General features: G+C 43.8%; 1 protein-coding gene across 1 annotated transcript in view; it reads left to right on the top strand.

Annotated features, from left to right (window-relative positions):
- Positions 1-16,854, top strand: part of LOC108795660 (protein Wiz-like) — a 58,713-nt gene that overhangs the window by 11,910 nt on the left and 29,949 nt on the right. The window contains exon 4 of the mRNA XM_018566951.1: positions 4,570-4,803. Within this exon, the coding sequence (XP_018422453.1) occupies positions 4,570-4,803 (234 nt within the window). The remainder of the gene's footprint in view (positions 1-4,569; positions 4,804-16,854) is intronic.

The following is a 16,854-nucleotide window of genomic DNA, read 5'->3' as shown; positions in this document are numbered from 1 at the left end:
GAGTATTGCTGGCCATCAATGCATGAAGAAACTCTGGAGTTTTATGTGATACCTTTTTATTGGCTAACTTGAGAGCTTTTGAAATGACCATAGAAGCAATGAAATACAGCTATTGTCACCATTGATGGCGAGAGTTCATTTGGAATGTCCATCCTTTTGATCAAAGGCTTGAGGTAAACAGAAGCCATCCTAGTCACCATGGATGTGGAGTCCTTTATATTTTTTGTTTCAAATAAGTTTTATTGAGTTTTTACAAGAAATCAACTGGAGGTGGAGTCCTTTTATATATCAACATTCCCCATGATGATGGTGTTGTAGCCTTCCTGTAGTATCTTCCGACAGTGGACCAACCTGCTGAACCATTTACCTAGCTGATACAATTTATCCTTACCCATAACTACTTTTCTCTTTGCCAGGACCTTTTACTTGTAGCAGATGGGAGTGGACATAGGATCACGGTTTTCCCCATACAAATCTGCAAATTTATGTAAAAATATGCAAATCTTTTTTATGGCTACCTATCTACATGCCCCGTGCTTCATTGATTACACTGGTCTACAAGGAGAAAACCTCAGAAAGGAAAGTAGCTAAATTTTACCAGAATTGGGTCACTAATAAAGAAAAATTAAGTCCTGAGTATTAATTGGCTCTAGTTTCCAAGATACAGCTTCAAGTCAAAATTGCATCAAAATAATTCAAAATTAGGAAGTGGATGTGCGATTACGCAGCATAACTTTTCTGCAAAATATGATACAGCAATGAGAACAGTGCCATATCAATCATTATAAATGTGTATATATACATATATATATATATATATAGCATAACTTTCCATTCATTTATTGTTTTTTCATGTAACTTTTTCATGCTTTTTGCATGAAAAACTGACGGGCTCTAACATCAGATTAAACGCCAAGGTTCCATCTTTATTCGGTATCTAAACTGCGCTATTTGGCTTTTCTCTTGCCAGTCTTTCTTGACATAATGAGAATCTCCGGCTCGACTGTCCCATTCACAGAGGAAGCAGCAGTGCTTTGTGTATCCACACTGCAGGCCAAGCAACAGGGAAACAACTTTCAAATTACCACAGAGCTGCCACTGATGTTCCTCATACTTTATACACCTCAGCAGCTGTTTCAGATTTTGGTATGTTTCTTTCATGTGGACTGCATGCCCGACAGGAACGGATGGCAAAACATTGCTATTGTGCAATAAAACAGCTTTTAGACTCATTTTAGATGAATCTATGAACAATCTCCATTCATCTGGATTGTGGGTAATGTTAAGGGCTGTCCTTCAGCCATCATTATCATTGCAATAAAACAAATCTCATTAGATCACTTGTGTTAAACAAGTAAGGGCGCCTACTACTCGCCTGGCGCCCGAAACTGCATGTCTCGGGCGGCGGGCTTCGCTCCATAAGACGCAGGCACATTTCCCCCCTCCTTTTGGGGGGAAAAAAGTGTGTCTTATGGAGCGAAAAATACGGTAATCCAGTGACAACCAACACACAGATCTTGGAAAGCAATTAACATCTCTGGAACCAGTCAGAATATAAAAACAGACAGAAAAGGAGAATCTGGTCCCATTGGTGGTAACCTACAGCCTAACCTTAGTAGTTCTAAGAAGGATCACAAAAAAATCTGCAGCCTCTTCTGCACAAAGGCAAAAGACTTTGAGAAATATTCCGGTATCCTAGTATTGAGAACCACCCAATGGAAGACACCTTATTGTGAGAAGTTCCCTAAACAGCTCAATACCAAATGGAACATCTCCCTGCATGCAGATGAGATGCGAAACCTGCAGCACCGATAGGGTAACATCATCGGATCCCAGCTGGAGAACAGAATACAGGGTTTCTTTTGCTGAAGTTCTTTAAATGTGGTCCTACAGGACTCTGTTGGGGGGATGGGTCAAACCCTTCAATTAATGAACCTTCATAGATTCACAATGAACAAAACAGATGTCCTTGTTGCGGCCCGTTTCAGCAGCAGAGGCCAGGGCATCAATTATTGTGAGAAACTTCAAATTTCCCAATACTCTTGGAAATTGTTTTTAAAAAGCCAGTTTTCCTCAAGCTTTTGATCAAAAGGAAAGAAATTTCAAAAAAAATTTCGTCCTTAAAGAGGTGACAAGTTTCAAGTGATAAAAGTTGTATGTGCTTTTATGGTCTTTTCTTCAAAAGGACCATTTGAGGTGAGAATTGTACCTGTAATCCTGATCTGAGTCCATTAGCCCAACCCTGATCTCTCTTTTTCTTGACACTACTAGAGTGTGTCAAGAAAACAATAGTTGTATTTTTTCAAAGCTTTTTCTTACTCTTTGCATAAATATGTAGGTTTCAGAACCATTTTCAGCATTGTATAAAACTTGATGAAGGGATTTAATGCATCCCAAAAGCTTACATCCTTTATTAAGTTGACTAATAGGCCAAAAGGTTATCACTTAAACTCCAAACTTTTGACTTTCTGAGGAGGAAGATTGGCAGCACTTGGCTCTTATATTTTTTAATTGCCCCCCACCTGTTAGAGGCGTGAAATGTTTTAAAGCGGGAGTGTCTTATCAATGTAGATGTAACTAGTGCTGTTATTTAAAATCGCATACACAGGAATCAGTAGGACAACGTTACCAAATTGCGTAACATTTTTACATCAATTCTAATAAACGATGAACTGAGCTTCATCGTGCCACTTATAGTCTAGGGCTCTAGGCAAAGGTGACGAGGTGTCTGGCTACCAGGGGCTTCATAGCCGTCTGACAATATTAGAGACGGCAGAGAGTTTATTTGTACAGACCTTAGTGAGGTATAAGAATCGACAAAAAGCAGAGATCTAATGACCAAATACAAGTACGCCCATGTACATATAGCATTAGGCTAGGTTCACACCTAGAGGATTGAGCTGGTGAGCTGCTTTTGTGGTGTTGCACGCGTTTTTGTTTACGCAATTTTGCTTTTGAAAACAGTGCGCCTTTCAGTGCATGGAGATGTCTATGAGACCCAATCCGCACGACAACCGCCCGAAAATAGCTCCTGCACCTTTTTTGTGCGACAGACGATTTCTACAGCGTGACAAATCGCAAAGGTGTGAACAGCTTCCATAGACTTGAATGCAAATCTCTCTTTTGTGCAGTATCGTGTGGCTAAATCGCCTAGGTGTGAACCTAGCCATAGAAATAAGCTGTTTATAAAATTTAGGGATGGTGTACCGTAGCATTTGAGATGCATTTTGGTGCATTTGAAGTCATATTGACATGAGAATTAAAAGCATGGAGGAGTAAAAAGCAAAGCACAAGCTGACCATTAGGACTAGTATTAAAAAAACATGTAAAAAGTTCTAGTTATTCTTAAAGGAGTTCTTCTTTAGCATTGCATCAGGTATCAAGCTGCCTCTCTTATCAGGTGCTTATTTACCCATATGCATAGGGCCTTACACTTAATGGCAGGAGAGGCTGGGATGAACATTATGAAATTGCAGATGGTGAGCTGGGTTGTTAAGGGAAGAAACTAGGAAAGCTCTATAAATCAAGGCTCTGTGTGCTTAGTCATGCTGCCAGCATGTGTTTCCTTTTAAGATGTGTTCTGCTCACAGCACGGCCATATTTTATAAATTATTGTTGGTGGGCCATTCTTCTGCTCTTATATCCCCCCTAATACTTCTCCATAGAGTCCCTATATGAAAAAGAACTTGTCTGAAATAAACATTTAGGAGTGGCATTGCTGACCTCTTCTGGAATTGCTAGCTGCTTGTCTGTCATTCTGATCCAATGGTTTCCATACTTTGAGTCACTGACGCTTAATAAGTAGAGATATAAGGAGTTCACACTTGTTGACTTGCATATCCTACATGGCTCACGAGTATAGAAGCCCCATATAACCAATGAGCTATCGTTTTCAGGAGAAGGCAGTTGCGTGCAAAGACCAGTAGAATGTCCTGCGACAATTGGCCTTATACGGAAAGCGGCACCAATGGCGTTTTTTGTAAGCCGCCTGACAAGTGTAACTCCTAATGGACTGATTCAAATGCTGGGAAATGTGGATGTTCATTGCCCAAGGTGGACTTCTGCATAGAGAAATAGAAGTGGTCATTGGATAACTGCATACACTATAAATGTGATCAAAGTAGACCTTGAGTTTCCTGTTTATTATTGCCAGATTAGAATTATTTACCTAGATGCCCACGTATGTTCATTCTTGTTGGGCGGGATGGGGAATCTAGGAAAAGAAACATATGCTGCAGCCTAAATAATGTAACTCAGTTTGGGATAAGAAATGTGAGCCAGGTATTAGTATAGAAGACCAGTGGGCTTACGTTATAAACAGTGCAAGGAACAAAGTCCAGTGATCTGAACTGCAGCCAATCGGGCGTCACTTTGTTGAAACAATAACAGTACAACCTGGATTCTGACCGTAGGTTTGCTCATTGCACTGTTTTATTGAATAAACCCTCGAGTGAGACAAAATTAGGCAGCACTGTTTTTAACTGAGCTTGGGAGTACTAGCAAAGGAGGCCGGGTGAGCAATTTTGAAAAAGCACAGGACACCAGGTGATCTAATTTCCCCCTCTGCAGTGGCGAACTTTGACCCCAGTACCTTCAGCCTGATGCGGTGTGAATTCTGTGGTGCTGGTTTCGACACTCGTGCCGGCCTCTCCAGTCACGCCCGTGCCCACCTACGAGACTTTGGTATCACCAACTGGGAGCTCACAGTGTCTCCCATCCATGTCCTTGCTCGACTGCTAGCCCGCTCACCCGGTCGTCCACTGCCCCCATTTCCAACATGGCACCAGGACACCGATACAGACGGTAAGAAACCTATGTGCCTGTTTTTTTTGCCATCACTGATGACATCACATTGCATCATCACCAGCCTGCAATTAGACCCGAGTGTGTATCCTGGCTTTACCCCTTCCTGCTCTCTAACAGCCTTTGTCCCCACCCCACCCAAGCCCTTCACTTGTCTACTCTTATATGCAGCATAGCTTCCAGTAACTGTGATGTCATAAGTTGTATCACTGGTGACATCATCACTTGGCCGTCCTCCTGCTCTAACTCTGGTGCATGGAGATCCAAATTGTTCTAGAGATTAAATTTAAGTTTTAATAAAACAGAATTTTCAGTTCCTTTTTTTTTTTTTTTTTTTTTTTTTTTTTTTTTTTTTATGTTAACGATGTTGGTGTTCCAATTTGCTTAGACACACTTGGACTGATTACGTACCAGTTCTGAAATAACAAATGGTTTGGTATTTAAATTGAGTTGATACCATTGAAGTCAACTGGTTTCCAGTTGTATTTTCAACCTGTACTGGAGGAACAACTGCTGGAAATGTAGTTGCTAAAGACATTGTTGATACAAGGCATACTAGGCCTCAATGTCTGTGTGCGGCAAGCCCATAAAGCTTAGTGCCCGCTAGATCAATGTTGTTATGGTCATCAGTGGTGCAGGAGACCCTATGCTCAAGGTTGGGGTATACACACAGTGCAGGTCTATGCTGGATGCACATCGAGTGATACAAATTTCATACAGTTGCATCATTGTGTCTATTTGAGTGATCTGATTGTTCCGTGTGTATTGAAGCCTATTTTCCCCATTAGTGTTAATGAAGGGCTCTTTTGCATCCACGGACTTGGTCAGGTAGGTGTCAAGCTCTGTGGTAAAACTGACCCCAAAAGCGGGTTGTTGGAAAGGATGCTGCCGCATATAGTCACAATACTGTTTGAAAGCACCCTCTGCTTATAGGAAACCTGTGCTAAATTAAAGGAGCTTCAACTGTTGACCTTCTAGCATGTTTGTGCCTGCCAGTCATGTTTGTGCTTGCCAGTCATGCTGCTGCTATACATAGTAACCAAAAACCAAGCACACAGCAAAACAATCACTATCCTGACATCCATACTTGTTCTAGGACAGCCATCTAGAAAGCATAGAGGCCATTAGATCTACAAACCATACAAGAGACGTCGGGAATCCAAGTCTCCATATTGTTTTTAGTACAGGTCTCCTATCAAACCAGTGTGTCTCCATCTGTTTCATTTCAGATGAGGGTTCAGATTGTACACAGCCCTTGGCTCTCCAGTGGAAGTTGCTAAATATAGGGCCGCAAATCACCTAACAACCCTCTTTCATTTCATGGCTGAAAACCTCAAAAGTTGGGCGCCAGCTGTCATTTTTAAGCCGCTTTGGCTACCTAGCTTGTGGGATTTGTCCAGCCCTGGCTTGCCCATAACTTTGTTAGAGCTGCACATAATAAAATTATGTATTCTTAAAACCAACCTTGTCATTAAAAATTGGCAAATAGGCATACCTGCAAAAGAAGATGGGGTACATATCTACCACCCATGCCTCCAAAATGATGCTACCCTAATATGAAGTCGAATGGGAAACTGAAACTCTGTGCGTGTCAACCTTCTGGGTCCCATACAGAGCTCAGTGGTACCTGCCTCTGACCTCAACGTCCATACAGAACACCGTAGTAATGTGGGAGGAAACAGCGTGGGCTGTGATGGACCAAGAAGATCAACACTCCTGGAAGTGTCCGTTTCCTAGTGGACTTCAGTGGAGGGTTTCTCCTTAATGGAGCACGGACTGCAGGAAAGGTGAGTATTTTGCTCTCTTCTTCTGCAGGTATGCCTGTTGCCAATTTTATTTTTAATGGCAGGATTACTTTAAATATACAGTATGAGCTTGACTTTCTATAGCCTCCCTTGGAGGGAAGTTAGAGAATAAGTTTACTTTTTATAACAGCTGAACATCAGACAGCCAAGTACATACATTAAATATATATATATATGGTAGCAGTTTTACCTGCCAGTGGATTACTTTTTCTCTACATCAAGTCCTTACATTTACACAGCTCTTCTACACAGCACAGCCCTGCCTGGTGGCAGACCTGATTTCTTTCTGCTGCAGTTAAGTGACACGTATAGGTCTAGTCCCTTTCACAGCTTGTGATGGATAGTAAGGGAGAAGACAAATACTGATGAGCTCGTCTGTCTGTCACTTTACTCTCTCGTCCTATTAGCATGCCCATTGTTAGCACATGAGTACTGCAACAAAGCTGATTGGAGCCTTGTTCTACTTTTCCTGAGCTGAGTGGTACAGGGACCACAAATGGCTAATACCAGATCAAGATGAGGTTCTTACACGACTTCCATTTTAGGTAATACAGTTAATGGTGTATTAATGAATACAGAAGTACAATTTGTGTCTTTTTTTATAACGGTCTCAAGTTCAGCTTTAAGGTGGTGGCGGTGGCATCACATCCATTTTCAAGCCCTCAGCCCCTCTTCCCAGTTTTATACTCTACTGTCCTTGATCCACCAATTGTTTAAAGGCCTATTCTGGCTTCACTACCTTCTCCATCACTGACCTAAAATTAGTATGTAGCCAGTAATGTCTGAACCCCTATCTTGCATACTTGTTTCAGGTTAAGGACCTGGTAGATAGAGAAGCTTAGACGGAATTTATCCCTTTGATAAACTGGGAAAAAGTCATTGTGGTGTAAGAATAATCCTTAACCCATTGAGCTTTTAAAGTAGGCTGTTGTAGTAGTAGCCAGATGGCTCATTTGAAAGCTAATGGATTGCAGATGGGCAACAGCTCTTATTTCATACTAGTCTTCTTGGAAGAGCACAGCATTGGTTCCTTGACATCTCTAATTTTATTTCAGTAGTCATCCCAGCAGCTAGCCAGACACCAAAAGGAGTTTTGTATGTATGTGATGCCGTTTTTATTTTAAAAAAAAGTATACAGTTTAATGTCTGAGACAACCTAAATCATTAGAGATGTCCAAAATACAAACCGCTTAATGGTTTCTGTAACTACTTGCTGGAAGCCACTTCAGTAGGCTAGAACTACACACGAGTTGGCATCCTGTAGGGATCGATTGCACATGAATGGAGCATGGTGCCACCATGGAATATTGATTCCTACTACTTGCTTCTTGTATAGGTTGCTCCATTGGGAGCCATTTGTCCATCTGTTTATAAGTGAATTCCTATTCCATTGAGCTACTTAAAGTCTTCTGTGGAGCCCTGTGTAGTCCTCAAACTGGAGCCCACAGGCACTATGTTGCCCTTTGATTGCCTTAATTAGGCCCTATTCTTCCCACCAACATAATGGAACGTTATCCTTTAGTGCCTTGGTTCTCAACTGGTGGGTCTTGACCCAAAATTGGGTCACGACCCCATGTTTAGTGTAGATAGATTAAAGTAGTCACTCGCACTCCATGATATTAAAGTCAATGCTGTTTATTGACTGAGATAACGCACCTCCTTAGCTAAGGAGATGTGTGTTATCTCAGTCAATAAACAGCATTGACTTTAATATCATGGAGTGCGAGTGACTACTTTAATCTATCTACATTTCACAGAGGCATCCGTTGTCACCACCGTACCCACCCAGTTGGATTTGTGTTTTTGTCCGGTCAGGAGGATTAAGTCCCATGTTTAGTGTGTCGCTGCATGCCTTCCACTTTTCTAGGTGAGAGGCTCCTCAGCCTCCACCTAGCGCAGCACCGACCATTCTCACACCAAGCAGCTATTCAAAATATGCTGCCCGGTGCCAAGTGTCAACTTGAGGTAGGGTGGGCTGGGGGTATGGCCACGAGGGAGATCCATCCATATGTGCATTGCTTATAGCTTCCTCACATGTCCTATAGAGGTGCCTGGACCGGAGAGACGTCACATTCTGGCTCCTGGCACCTCTACAGGTGCGCATGGGAGCTGTACAAGCAATGCACATATGGATGGATCTCCATCACAGCACAGCAGCCCAAACTGCCCTACGTTCCACTGCGGTGCGACTTGGGTCGCGACTTAATGACCGAGGACAAATGTGGGTCTTGAGGTTACACAGGTTGAGAACCACTGCTTTAGTGTCATTGGCGGTCGGAGGAAGGAAACACAGCACACAGAGAGTGACCAGGCACCTTACACCCCCAGAAGTATTGAATGCTGAAAAATTCTCAGGCAGCGTAGCTCTTAAAGACCCTTTTCTTAGCAGGTATGCCTTTTGAGTCAGAGTTTAATAAAAGTAGGTCACTCTCATTTGGCCTTGCTTCAGCCAAACCTTTTTGTTTTGGTTTTTGATGGCGTGAGGAAGGTTTAGAACAAATGGAAGGTTGCCACTGCTGTTTGTAACCGTATTGAGGAGGCTTCCTCTCACTTCACGAACACCACTGTGTGATAGGATGTTACCAGGAAGGGAAATCTCCACAGCGGAAACACTCTTAAGGCCCTATACAGGTTTCACCACCTCTCTCCTACCGTGTTTCCCCGAAAGTAAGACCTAACCCCAAAAATAAGACCTAATGCTATCTTCGGGGATTTCTGTAATATAAGACCTACCCCGAAAATAAGACTTAGTTCGGGGTAGGTCTTATATTACAGACATCTCCGCCCCCCTGCCAGACACGCCCCCCCGCCCGCACACATGCCCGCCCACCTGTTTGTGGCTCCCTGGACGGCAGAGCGGACAGCAGCAGCCAGGTAAGACATCCCCCGAAAATAAGACCTAGTGTCTTTTTTCGGGAAAAAAAATAAATAAGACACTGTCTTATTTTCGGGGAAACACGGTATCTTTATATTAAAAAACACAGATCTCAGATGCATGCCGTCCCGCTGTACTCTGCCCAGCTCTCCACTGTGCTGGGTATTACTTATGTTTGTTTTTATCCAGCCACCTGTGATCCAGTGCACAACTACAAGTAAAAAGGGAGCAGGTCTGCGCTGAGGTATGCTATGGGTATAATAGATAGGAAGGGATTGGGGGGAAAATGGGGTGTTTAATTATAAAAGCACACTTTTATGTCTGGATTCCCACCTTTCAATGTGTGGTGCAGCATGCATAGTAACACAGAAGACTAGCTGTGAACAGGCTTATATAGGTTCTCTTTCACGCTGAACTGTGGGACATACAGTCATGGCCAAAAATATTGGCAGCCCTGCATTTGTCAGATAATGCACCACTTCAAGCAGAAAATTGTTCCAATTCCAAATGTTTCGGCATTCTCATGCTTATTTCTTTTGTTTGTATTGGTATGACACAAAAAAGTGGAGGAAAAAAAAGCCAAATCTGACCCATTCCACCCAAAACGCCAAAAATGGACCCCTCGGTTATTATTTGGTAGCACAGCCCTTGAAACAAATAAGCGAAATCAATGGCTTCCGGTAACCATCAATGAGTTTCTTACACCACTCTGCAGGAATTTTGGAGCACTCGTCTTTCACCATCTGCTCCGGGTCTCTCAGATTGGAAGGGTTCCTTTCCCCAACTGCTGTTATGAGATCTCCCCCACAGGTGCTCTATGGGATTCAGATCTGGACTCATTGCTGGCCAGTCCAGTACTCTCCAGCGCTTTGTCTGAAACCATTTCTGGGTGCTTTTTAACGTGTGCTTTGGGTCATTGTCCTGCTGTAAGACCCGTGACCTCTGACGGAGACCCAACTTTCTGACACGGGGCCCCACATTGCACCCCAGAAATCTTTGGTAGTCTTCAGATTTCATAATGCCGTGCACACAGTCAGGACATCCAGCGCCTGAAGCAGCAAAGCAAGCCCAAAACATCAGTGAACCTCTACCATGTGTGACTGTAGGGACTGAATTTGTTTCTTTTTCTGAAGTAGGATGATGGGCTGCACCAAAAAGCTGTCATTTTTGTTTCGTCTGTCCACAGCACATTCTCCCAAAAGGATTTTGGCTTCTCAGGTAAATTTTGGCTTTTTTATGTTTCTATGTCAGCAGTGGGGTCCTCCTGGGTCTCCTATCATAGCGTCCCTTTTCATTCAGATGGCGGCGTATAGTGCGAGCTGACAGAGTTGTTCCCGGTGCCTGAATGTCAGCTTGAAGTTGTCTGGAAGTTGATGGAGAGTCTTTATCCGCCATTCCAACAATCCTTCGTTGCAATCTTTGATGAATTGTTCTCTTTCCTACACGTCCGGGGAGATCAGTGCCATGGGCTGGAAACTTCCTGGTAATGTTGCACACAGTGGACACAGGAACATTAAGTTCTCTGGAGATGGACTTGTAACCTTGAGATTGTCAGTGTGTTAGGATCCAGAGCGCCTCTAGGTGGCGCAGGAGCTGAGACCTGCAGCTCCAGTGCTCACCTGCAGGTGTCTCCCAGCTGCCAGTACTTAGCCATCACCTGGTGCTTCCTGGGAGGATATTTAAACCCTCCCTGCAGTCAGGATGATGGCTCAGTATCGTTTCCTGAAACTTGAACCCTGAGTCCCCAGTTCCGGTGAACCCTGCTTTCCGTCCAGAGTCCTGTTACCAGTCCTGTACCCTGTTTGTGTCCCGAGCCCGGTTACCCATTTGCAGTCCTAGATACCTCTTGTTGCCATTACCTGCTTTTCCTCTTGTTGCCATTACCTGCCTTTCCTCCTGTTGCCATTACCTGCTTGTAGTCTGGTTGATGTTACTTATTTATGTTTGCTTTTGGGTGTTGTTTAGTTTGCTGTTTATTAAACTGTATATAAAACATTCTGCCCTGTCCGGTGTGGTCATAAGTGTTTGGTCTGCCTGTGTGGGTACCTGCGCAGGTGTGGGGTCACCTGTGCCGGTATCCCTGACACAGTGCTTTTCCTCATAGACTTGGAATGCAATTTCTTGCAATTTGGAGAAGGTGCCAATAATTTTGTCCAGTCCATTTTTGGAGTTTTGCGTGGAATGCGTCAGCTTTGGCTTTTTTTTTTCTCCCACTTTTTTGTGTCATGCCAATACAAACAAAAGAAATAAACATGAGAATGCCGAAACATTTGTAATTGCAACAATTTTCTGCACAAAGTGGTCCATTATCTTTCAGAAATGCAGGGGTGCCAATATTTTTGGCCATGAATGTAGATGAAAACCAGCCCTATAAGAAATAATTTAATTTCTACTTGGAAAAAAAGTGTGTGAAGAAAAATCTGTACTTAGGGAATACCTAGTGTGCCATTTAATTATAACTCCAGCAAATACGAGTTGCTTATCATTGTCATCTGATGGACTCATTGAGTTACAGACCAGGAAAAGGGATGCAAATTAAGAGTTCTAACTCTACTCAAACTTGTTGCATGCTTGTTCCAGGTCATTCGCTCAGTGCAGGTCCAGTCCATGGCAGCTAGTATTTTCAGAAGTTCAGCAATGGCAGCCCCCATATTTCTTCCAGTACAGGTTCACTTTAGTACCAGGCTCTCTGTAAAGTATGAGTGATGCTGTTTTGTATTGATTTAACTTTCTCCTTTCTTTATAATGCCCATACCTAAGGGGATCTCTTTTTATTATTTCTCCGTGACAGTGTTTCATTAGCCTGTATTTCAGTAAGCGGTTGCACCCCAGTGGGTTGAAGTTGAGCTCCTTGTCCCTTTGTGGCCTGCACTTTTTGTTTTATATATAATTTATAGAGTAATCTTCAGCATTTACTCCAAACGAGCACCAGCCTCATCAGGAGAGACGGCCAGTCTGGCTTATGTAGTGTTCTGTGTATGTATGCCGTAGATGTTCGATTTGTTCTGTGCTTTATTGAAATTGCCTTATTGTGCTGCCTTCTCCATCCTTCTGCATTCCATCCGCACATCCCCTCGATTGGCTGCTCCCTCATTCTCGGCGCTGCTTGTTACTCTCTTGAGCCGGCCTGGACTCGTGCCCTGCGCTCTTTCCCCAGCTCTCCCTTATGATAGTGGCGCAGAACATGTAGCCAAAGGAGGCAAGGGGAGGCAGGTAAAACGGAGGGGCTAGGCCCCAGCAGGCCAGGGGATCCTGGGGCACCGGAAAGTAGGGGCCAAGACAAGGAAGAGCAGAGGGCGGCTATAGGAGGAGGAGAAGATGCGTGCCTGTGTCCGTGCGTGCATGTGTGTGTGTTGATCAACTCCGAGGTCACATAACTCTGAATGTACCACCACTTACACTGCCACATACTACATGTGTAATACACACATGTGCACACTCCTACATACTATGTGTTACACCCACTGCTCACACAGTAAATGCTACACGTGATACAAGATCACACTGGTTATACCATACAGGTACACACTGCAACACGTGAAAGAATGTCCTTACTATACATATAATATACACACAGCATTCTCCACATACCTGTGCCCACTGCAACATCCACTACATATATAGCACATATATTTGAACATGCTGCAGTATTTGTAAATGTATTAGTTATACAGTACAGGAAACAGGATCAGCCTTCTGTCTACTGCCAGCTTGAGGTATTTGGACACTGCCAAAATGTTTTCTCAACTTTTCCTCGGGACTCTTCTAGCAAGTTTTAGGTGCTCCATAGCCATTGCGGCTGCCTTTCGAAGATCAGTGAACTCCTCGGATGAGCCTGCCCGTTGCTCACATTTGCATGTAGTGTAACCTGCTGAGTTAGGTGCAGGGTGCTATACAGGTCCATAGCTGTGGTCCAGCAGCCACTGGAGCCCTGTCCCTCTAGATTTGTTCAGGGGTATGCCCACTGGGAGGGCAAAGCCAGCATGGGGCTTGTCCCTAACATCCTATGATCTACACTGAAAAGAATGCCACGGGGAGTCAGGCCTAGTGCTGTTCCTTGGTCTTGTATGCATATGCTCCAGTCCCTCCTAGGGTTAATAAAGAAGTGCAGGTAGTAACCCATTTAAATGCAGTGTCACAGCCATAGGCAGTGATCACTTCTAAATTTTCCTCTCTGGCGCGCCCAGAACGACCAGGCCGCTTCTGCTTCCACCTCCCACAACACAGCTATTCCCGGATGTCTCCTGGACCTCGGCTTCCTACGGTACCTGGCACAGAGGGTTCAATCTTTAAGGGCACCTTGTCAGCTCACCTTCCACGAATGGCCTTGTTAGAGGCTGCGGACAAAAGGGTGGCTCAGCTTCCCCTCCAAAGTCTGTCTTTCCCCTCACATATGCCATGTTTCCGGAGGAGAAAGAGGGGGATGATTCCTCTCCCTGTTTCAGTTTTTCAGAGGAATTGGTTGAGGAGGAGAACGTGTCTGATGAGATCTCTTCGAAACTTTATCATTGTGATACTTCTTGGTGTGGTTTATACAAAATGCCTTAACTTAAAGCAACCTGCATCAGCGTGTCCTAAGGTCTGCAGTCTTGGTTTCCATAAATGCCCAAACCTGCAAAGACCTTCCCTGTAAACTGACTTTTAGAGCTCATTTTGTATGTTGACTGGCCTCATTTGTCCCCTCATTTCTCAACATCTGAATCCAGGGGAATGGTCTTTCCATCCGAAGGTGTTCCTGGCACTCTGTCACATGTGGGGGACTCTGCACATGGAGCTCCTGGCATCCAGGTTCAACAACAAACTGGACCTGTGTTGCAGTGGATGCTCTGGTGACTCTGTGGGATCAGTTTAGCCTGATCCATACCTTTCCACCTCCAAGGTTTCTACCTTGTCTGCTCCGCAGGTTCGAGATGAAGGGAATCCCGGTGAGTCTCATTGCACCAAACTGGCCAAGGAGCTTGTGGTACTTGGACAGACTCAGTGGGCTCTTCCAGACCTTCTGTCCCAAGGGCTGGTCCACCATCCTGCTTCTTGGTCACTGGCTTTAACGGTTTGGCTGTTGAAGTCCATGTCCTGAAAGATTTGGTAATCTCAGTGCTCCTAAAAGCTAGGAAGTCAACTTTTTAAGAAATACTCAGTGGGACAGATCCTGTCTGAATTGGCATCTAGCCTTGAGCACCACTAAGGGGCTGCTCTCAGGCCTAGCTTTTTGTTCTAAGGACCTCTCACTCCTTGGTAAAGGCATTTGTGCTGGGTTTCACTTACATTGTTCCCCCCCTGTATGCTCCCCACTGACAACATGGGTTCTCAAACAGGTTCTGTCAGCCCTTCAGGGGCTGCTCTTTAAACACTTCAGGGATGTTTCCTTTTCTGAGCTCATTTTTTCCCATTGCTTGGTAGTCCTAAGCCCAAGGTGGTTTCTTCCTTCCATCTTAATCGGGTTATTGTCTTTCCCTCCTTATGTCCTGCTCTAAAAATTTTCTCCACAGACTGGATGTGGTATTTGCTGCATGTGTCAACCTCTCTGTTACAGCTTCTTTTACAGCAATTTGATTTCCTCTTTGTCATTCCAGATGGTTCTCGTAAGGGGCTTCATTTCTCTCCTTTCACCCTTGCTAGGTGCATTAGACAAGTCATCGTTGGAGCCTAAAGTCTGAAATATAGGTTTCCTCCCATCACTGTTAAGATGCATTCTACCAGATCTGTTAGTGCTTCATTGGCTTTTCAGCACCAGGCATCTGTTTCCCATATTTGCAAGGCTGCCATCTGGTTTTCTAATCACACGTTTGTTAGTTTTATTATGAAGTGGATATTCAGGCGTCATCCTTTGCCAGTTTTGGCACCATAAGGTTCTTCAAGCTGCTTTCTGAGTTGTTAAGCCCTCTATGGCCCATTGATAGGTGGGTCTGTTTGTGTTTCTTGCTGTGTTGCCCACCCTTCAGTTGGACTGCTTTTGGACGTCTCATGGTTGAGTGATCCTTTGTCCTGTGGTGTGCGATTTTAAGAAAAGGGAATTTTTTCAGTTACCTGTAAAATTCTGTTCTTGGAGTACAGTACAAGATACAGGTCCCTTCCCTCTGTTCCTTGTGCTCTTCCTATTTATTGCTTCAAAACTGAGGCTTACTGGGAGTGGAAGTGGTCATACTAGGGCTGTCCTTGAAGCTTTTTTTTTTTTATTGTCCAAATTATGTCAAGGGGTAGTATAACCTGTGATGAAGATTGATCTTGTGTCCTGTGTTTTACAGGTGAGTCAAAAATTCTGGATTAAAAAAAATACATGCTTTCAGCACACGAAGCTCCTTCAACAGATTCCACATGGAAGTGCTTCTGCTGATACCGCGAAGACCTAGGAGTACAAACTGTTTAATGCACTACAACAAGTGTTGACGCTGTAATTCTGGAATTTCACAGATCATCCTTGCAGAGGGTCCCCCCCCCCCACCACTGCAAGGGTTAAATGCTCGTTAAGTCTAGGGGTAGAGGTAAGCTGTAATAATGACTCAAGTCCTCCGGCAGGCTCACCCCGAAGCCTTCTTCCTAAGGCGCTTTGGCTGCCAGTTGCACGATGACTTCAAGTACAACGCAGGACCAATAGCCCTACATTGTACTTGAGGGTGGCCACCCATGGTAGCGGGTGGCCACTACATAGTATCATTTTGACTATAATTTGCCCTCTTTAGCTTTGCATTTATTACTGATTAACACATAATACACACCTGAAAACACATGAGATTTGTTATATACACCTAATGCAAACCATACAGCTACCAGTTAAATATACAACATGCTTCACATACTAAAACGTTTGTGTGTGTGTGTGTGTGTGTGTGTGTGTCTAAAGCACACATTGCGTTAGAGAATCACCTGCACACAATACAGCGCTTGAACCCAAAGAAATATCCGTTGGTGCTCAAAATGACGACACGGAACACACATTGCTTACATGTATACCTTGTGTGCATTGTTCCTTGTTATACATGCAATATAAAGAAACTAGCTTTGTGTAGTATGGTATACACGTGACAGCGACGTTACTTTTATTGAATCTTTTGCTACGTGGTGTATGTGTGTGTGTTTAATGCTTTCTGTATGTAAAAACTGCAATTCATTGTAGCTATTCATTGTAGCTATTTATTACAGCTGCCCAACTAGTTACAGTTGATGTTAAATAAGTATATCGCTAAACTCCTACATTGAACCTTTTACAGAAGAGGGAACTTTATTTAAACGGTCATATATGAAAAACAAGCCCCAGTCCCTTTTTTTCCAATCTTAACCACTTGAGACCATGGGGCTGTTTTAAAACCACACAGGGACAGTGTTTTGTCCCAGTGCCCTTTCAAAACGCCACCCGGACACATCGGCTTCTGC

This window comes from Nanorana parkeri, unplaced genomic scaffold (assembly GCF_000935625.1).
Source record: "Nanorana parkeri isolate BGI_ZX_2015 unplaced genomic scaffold, ASM93562v1 scaffold991, whole genome shotgun sequence".
Classification (NCBI taxonomy): Eukaryota; Metazoa; Chordata; class Amphibia; order Anura; family Dicroglossidae; genus Nanorana; species Nanorana parkeri.
The sequence above is the reverse complement of the archived record's forward strand: the minus strand, read 5'-3'. Positions and strand labels throughout refer to the sequence as shown.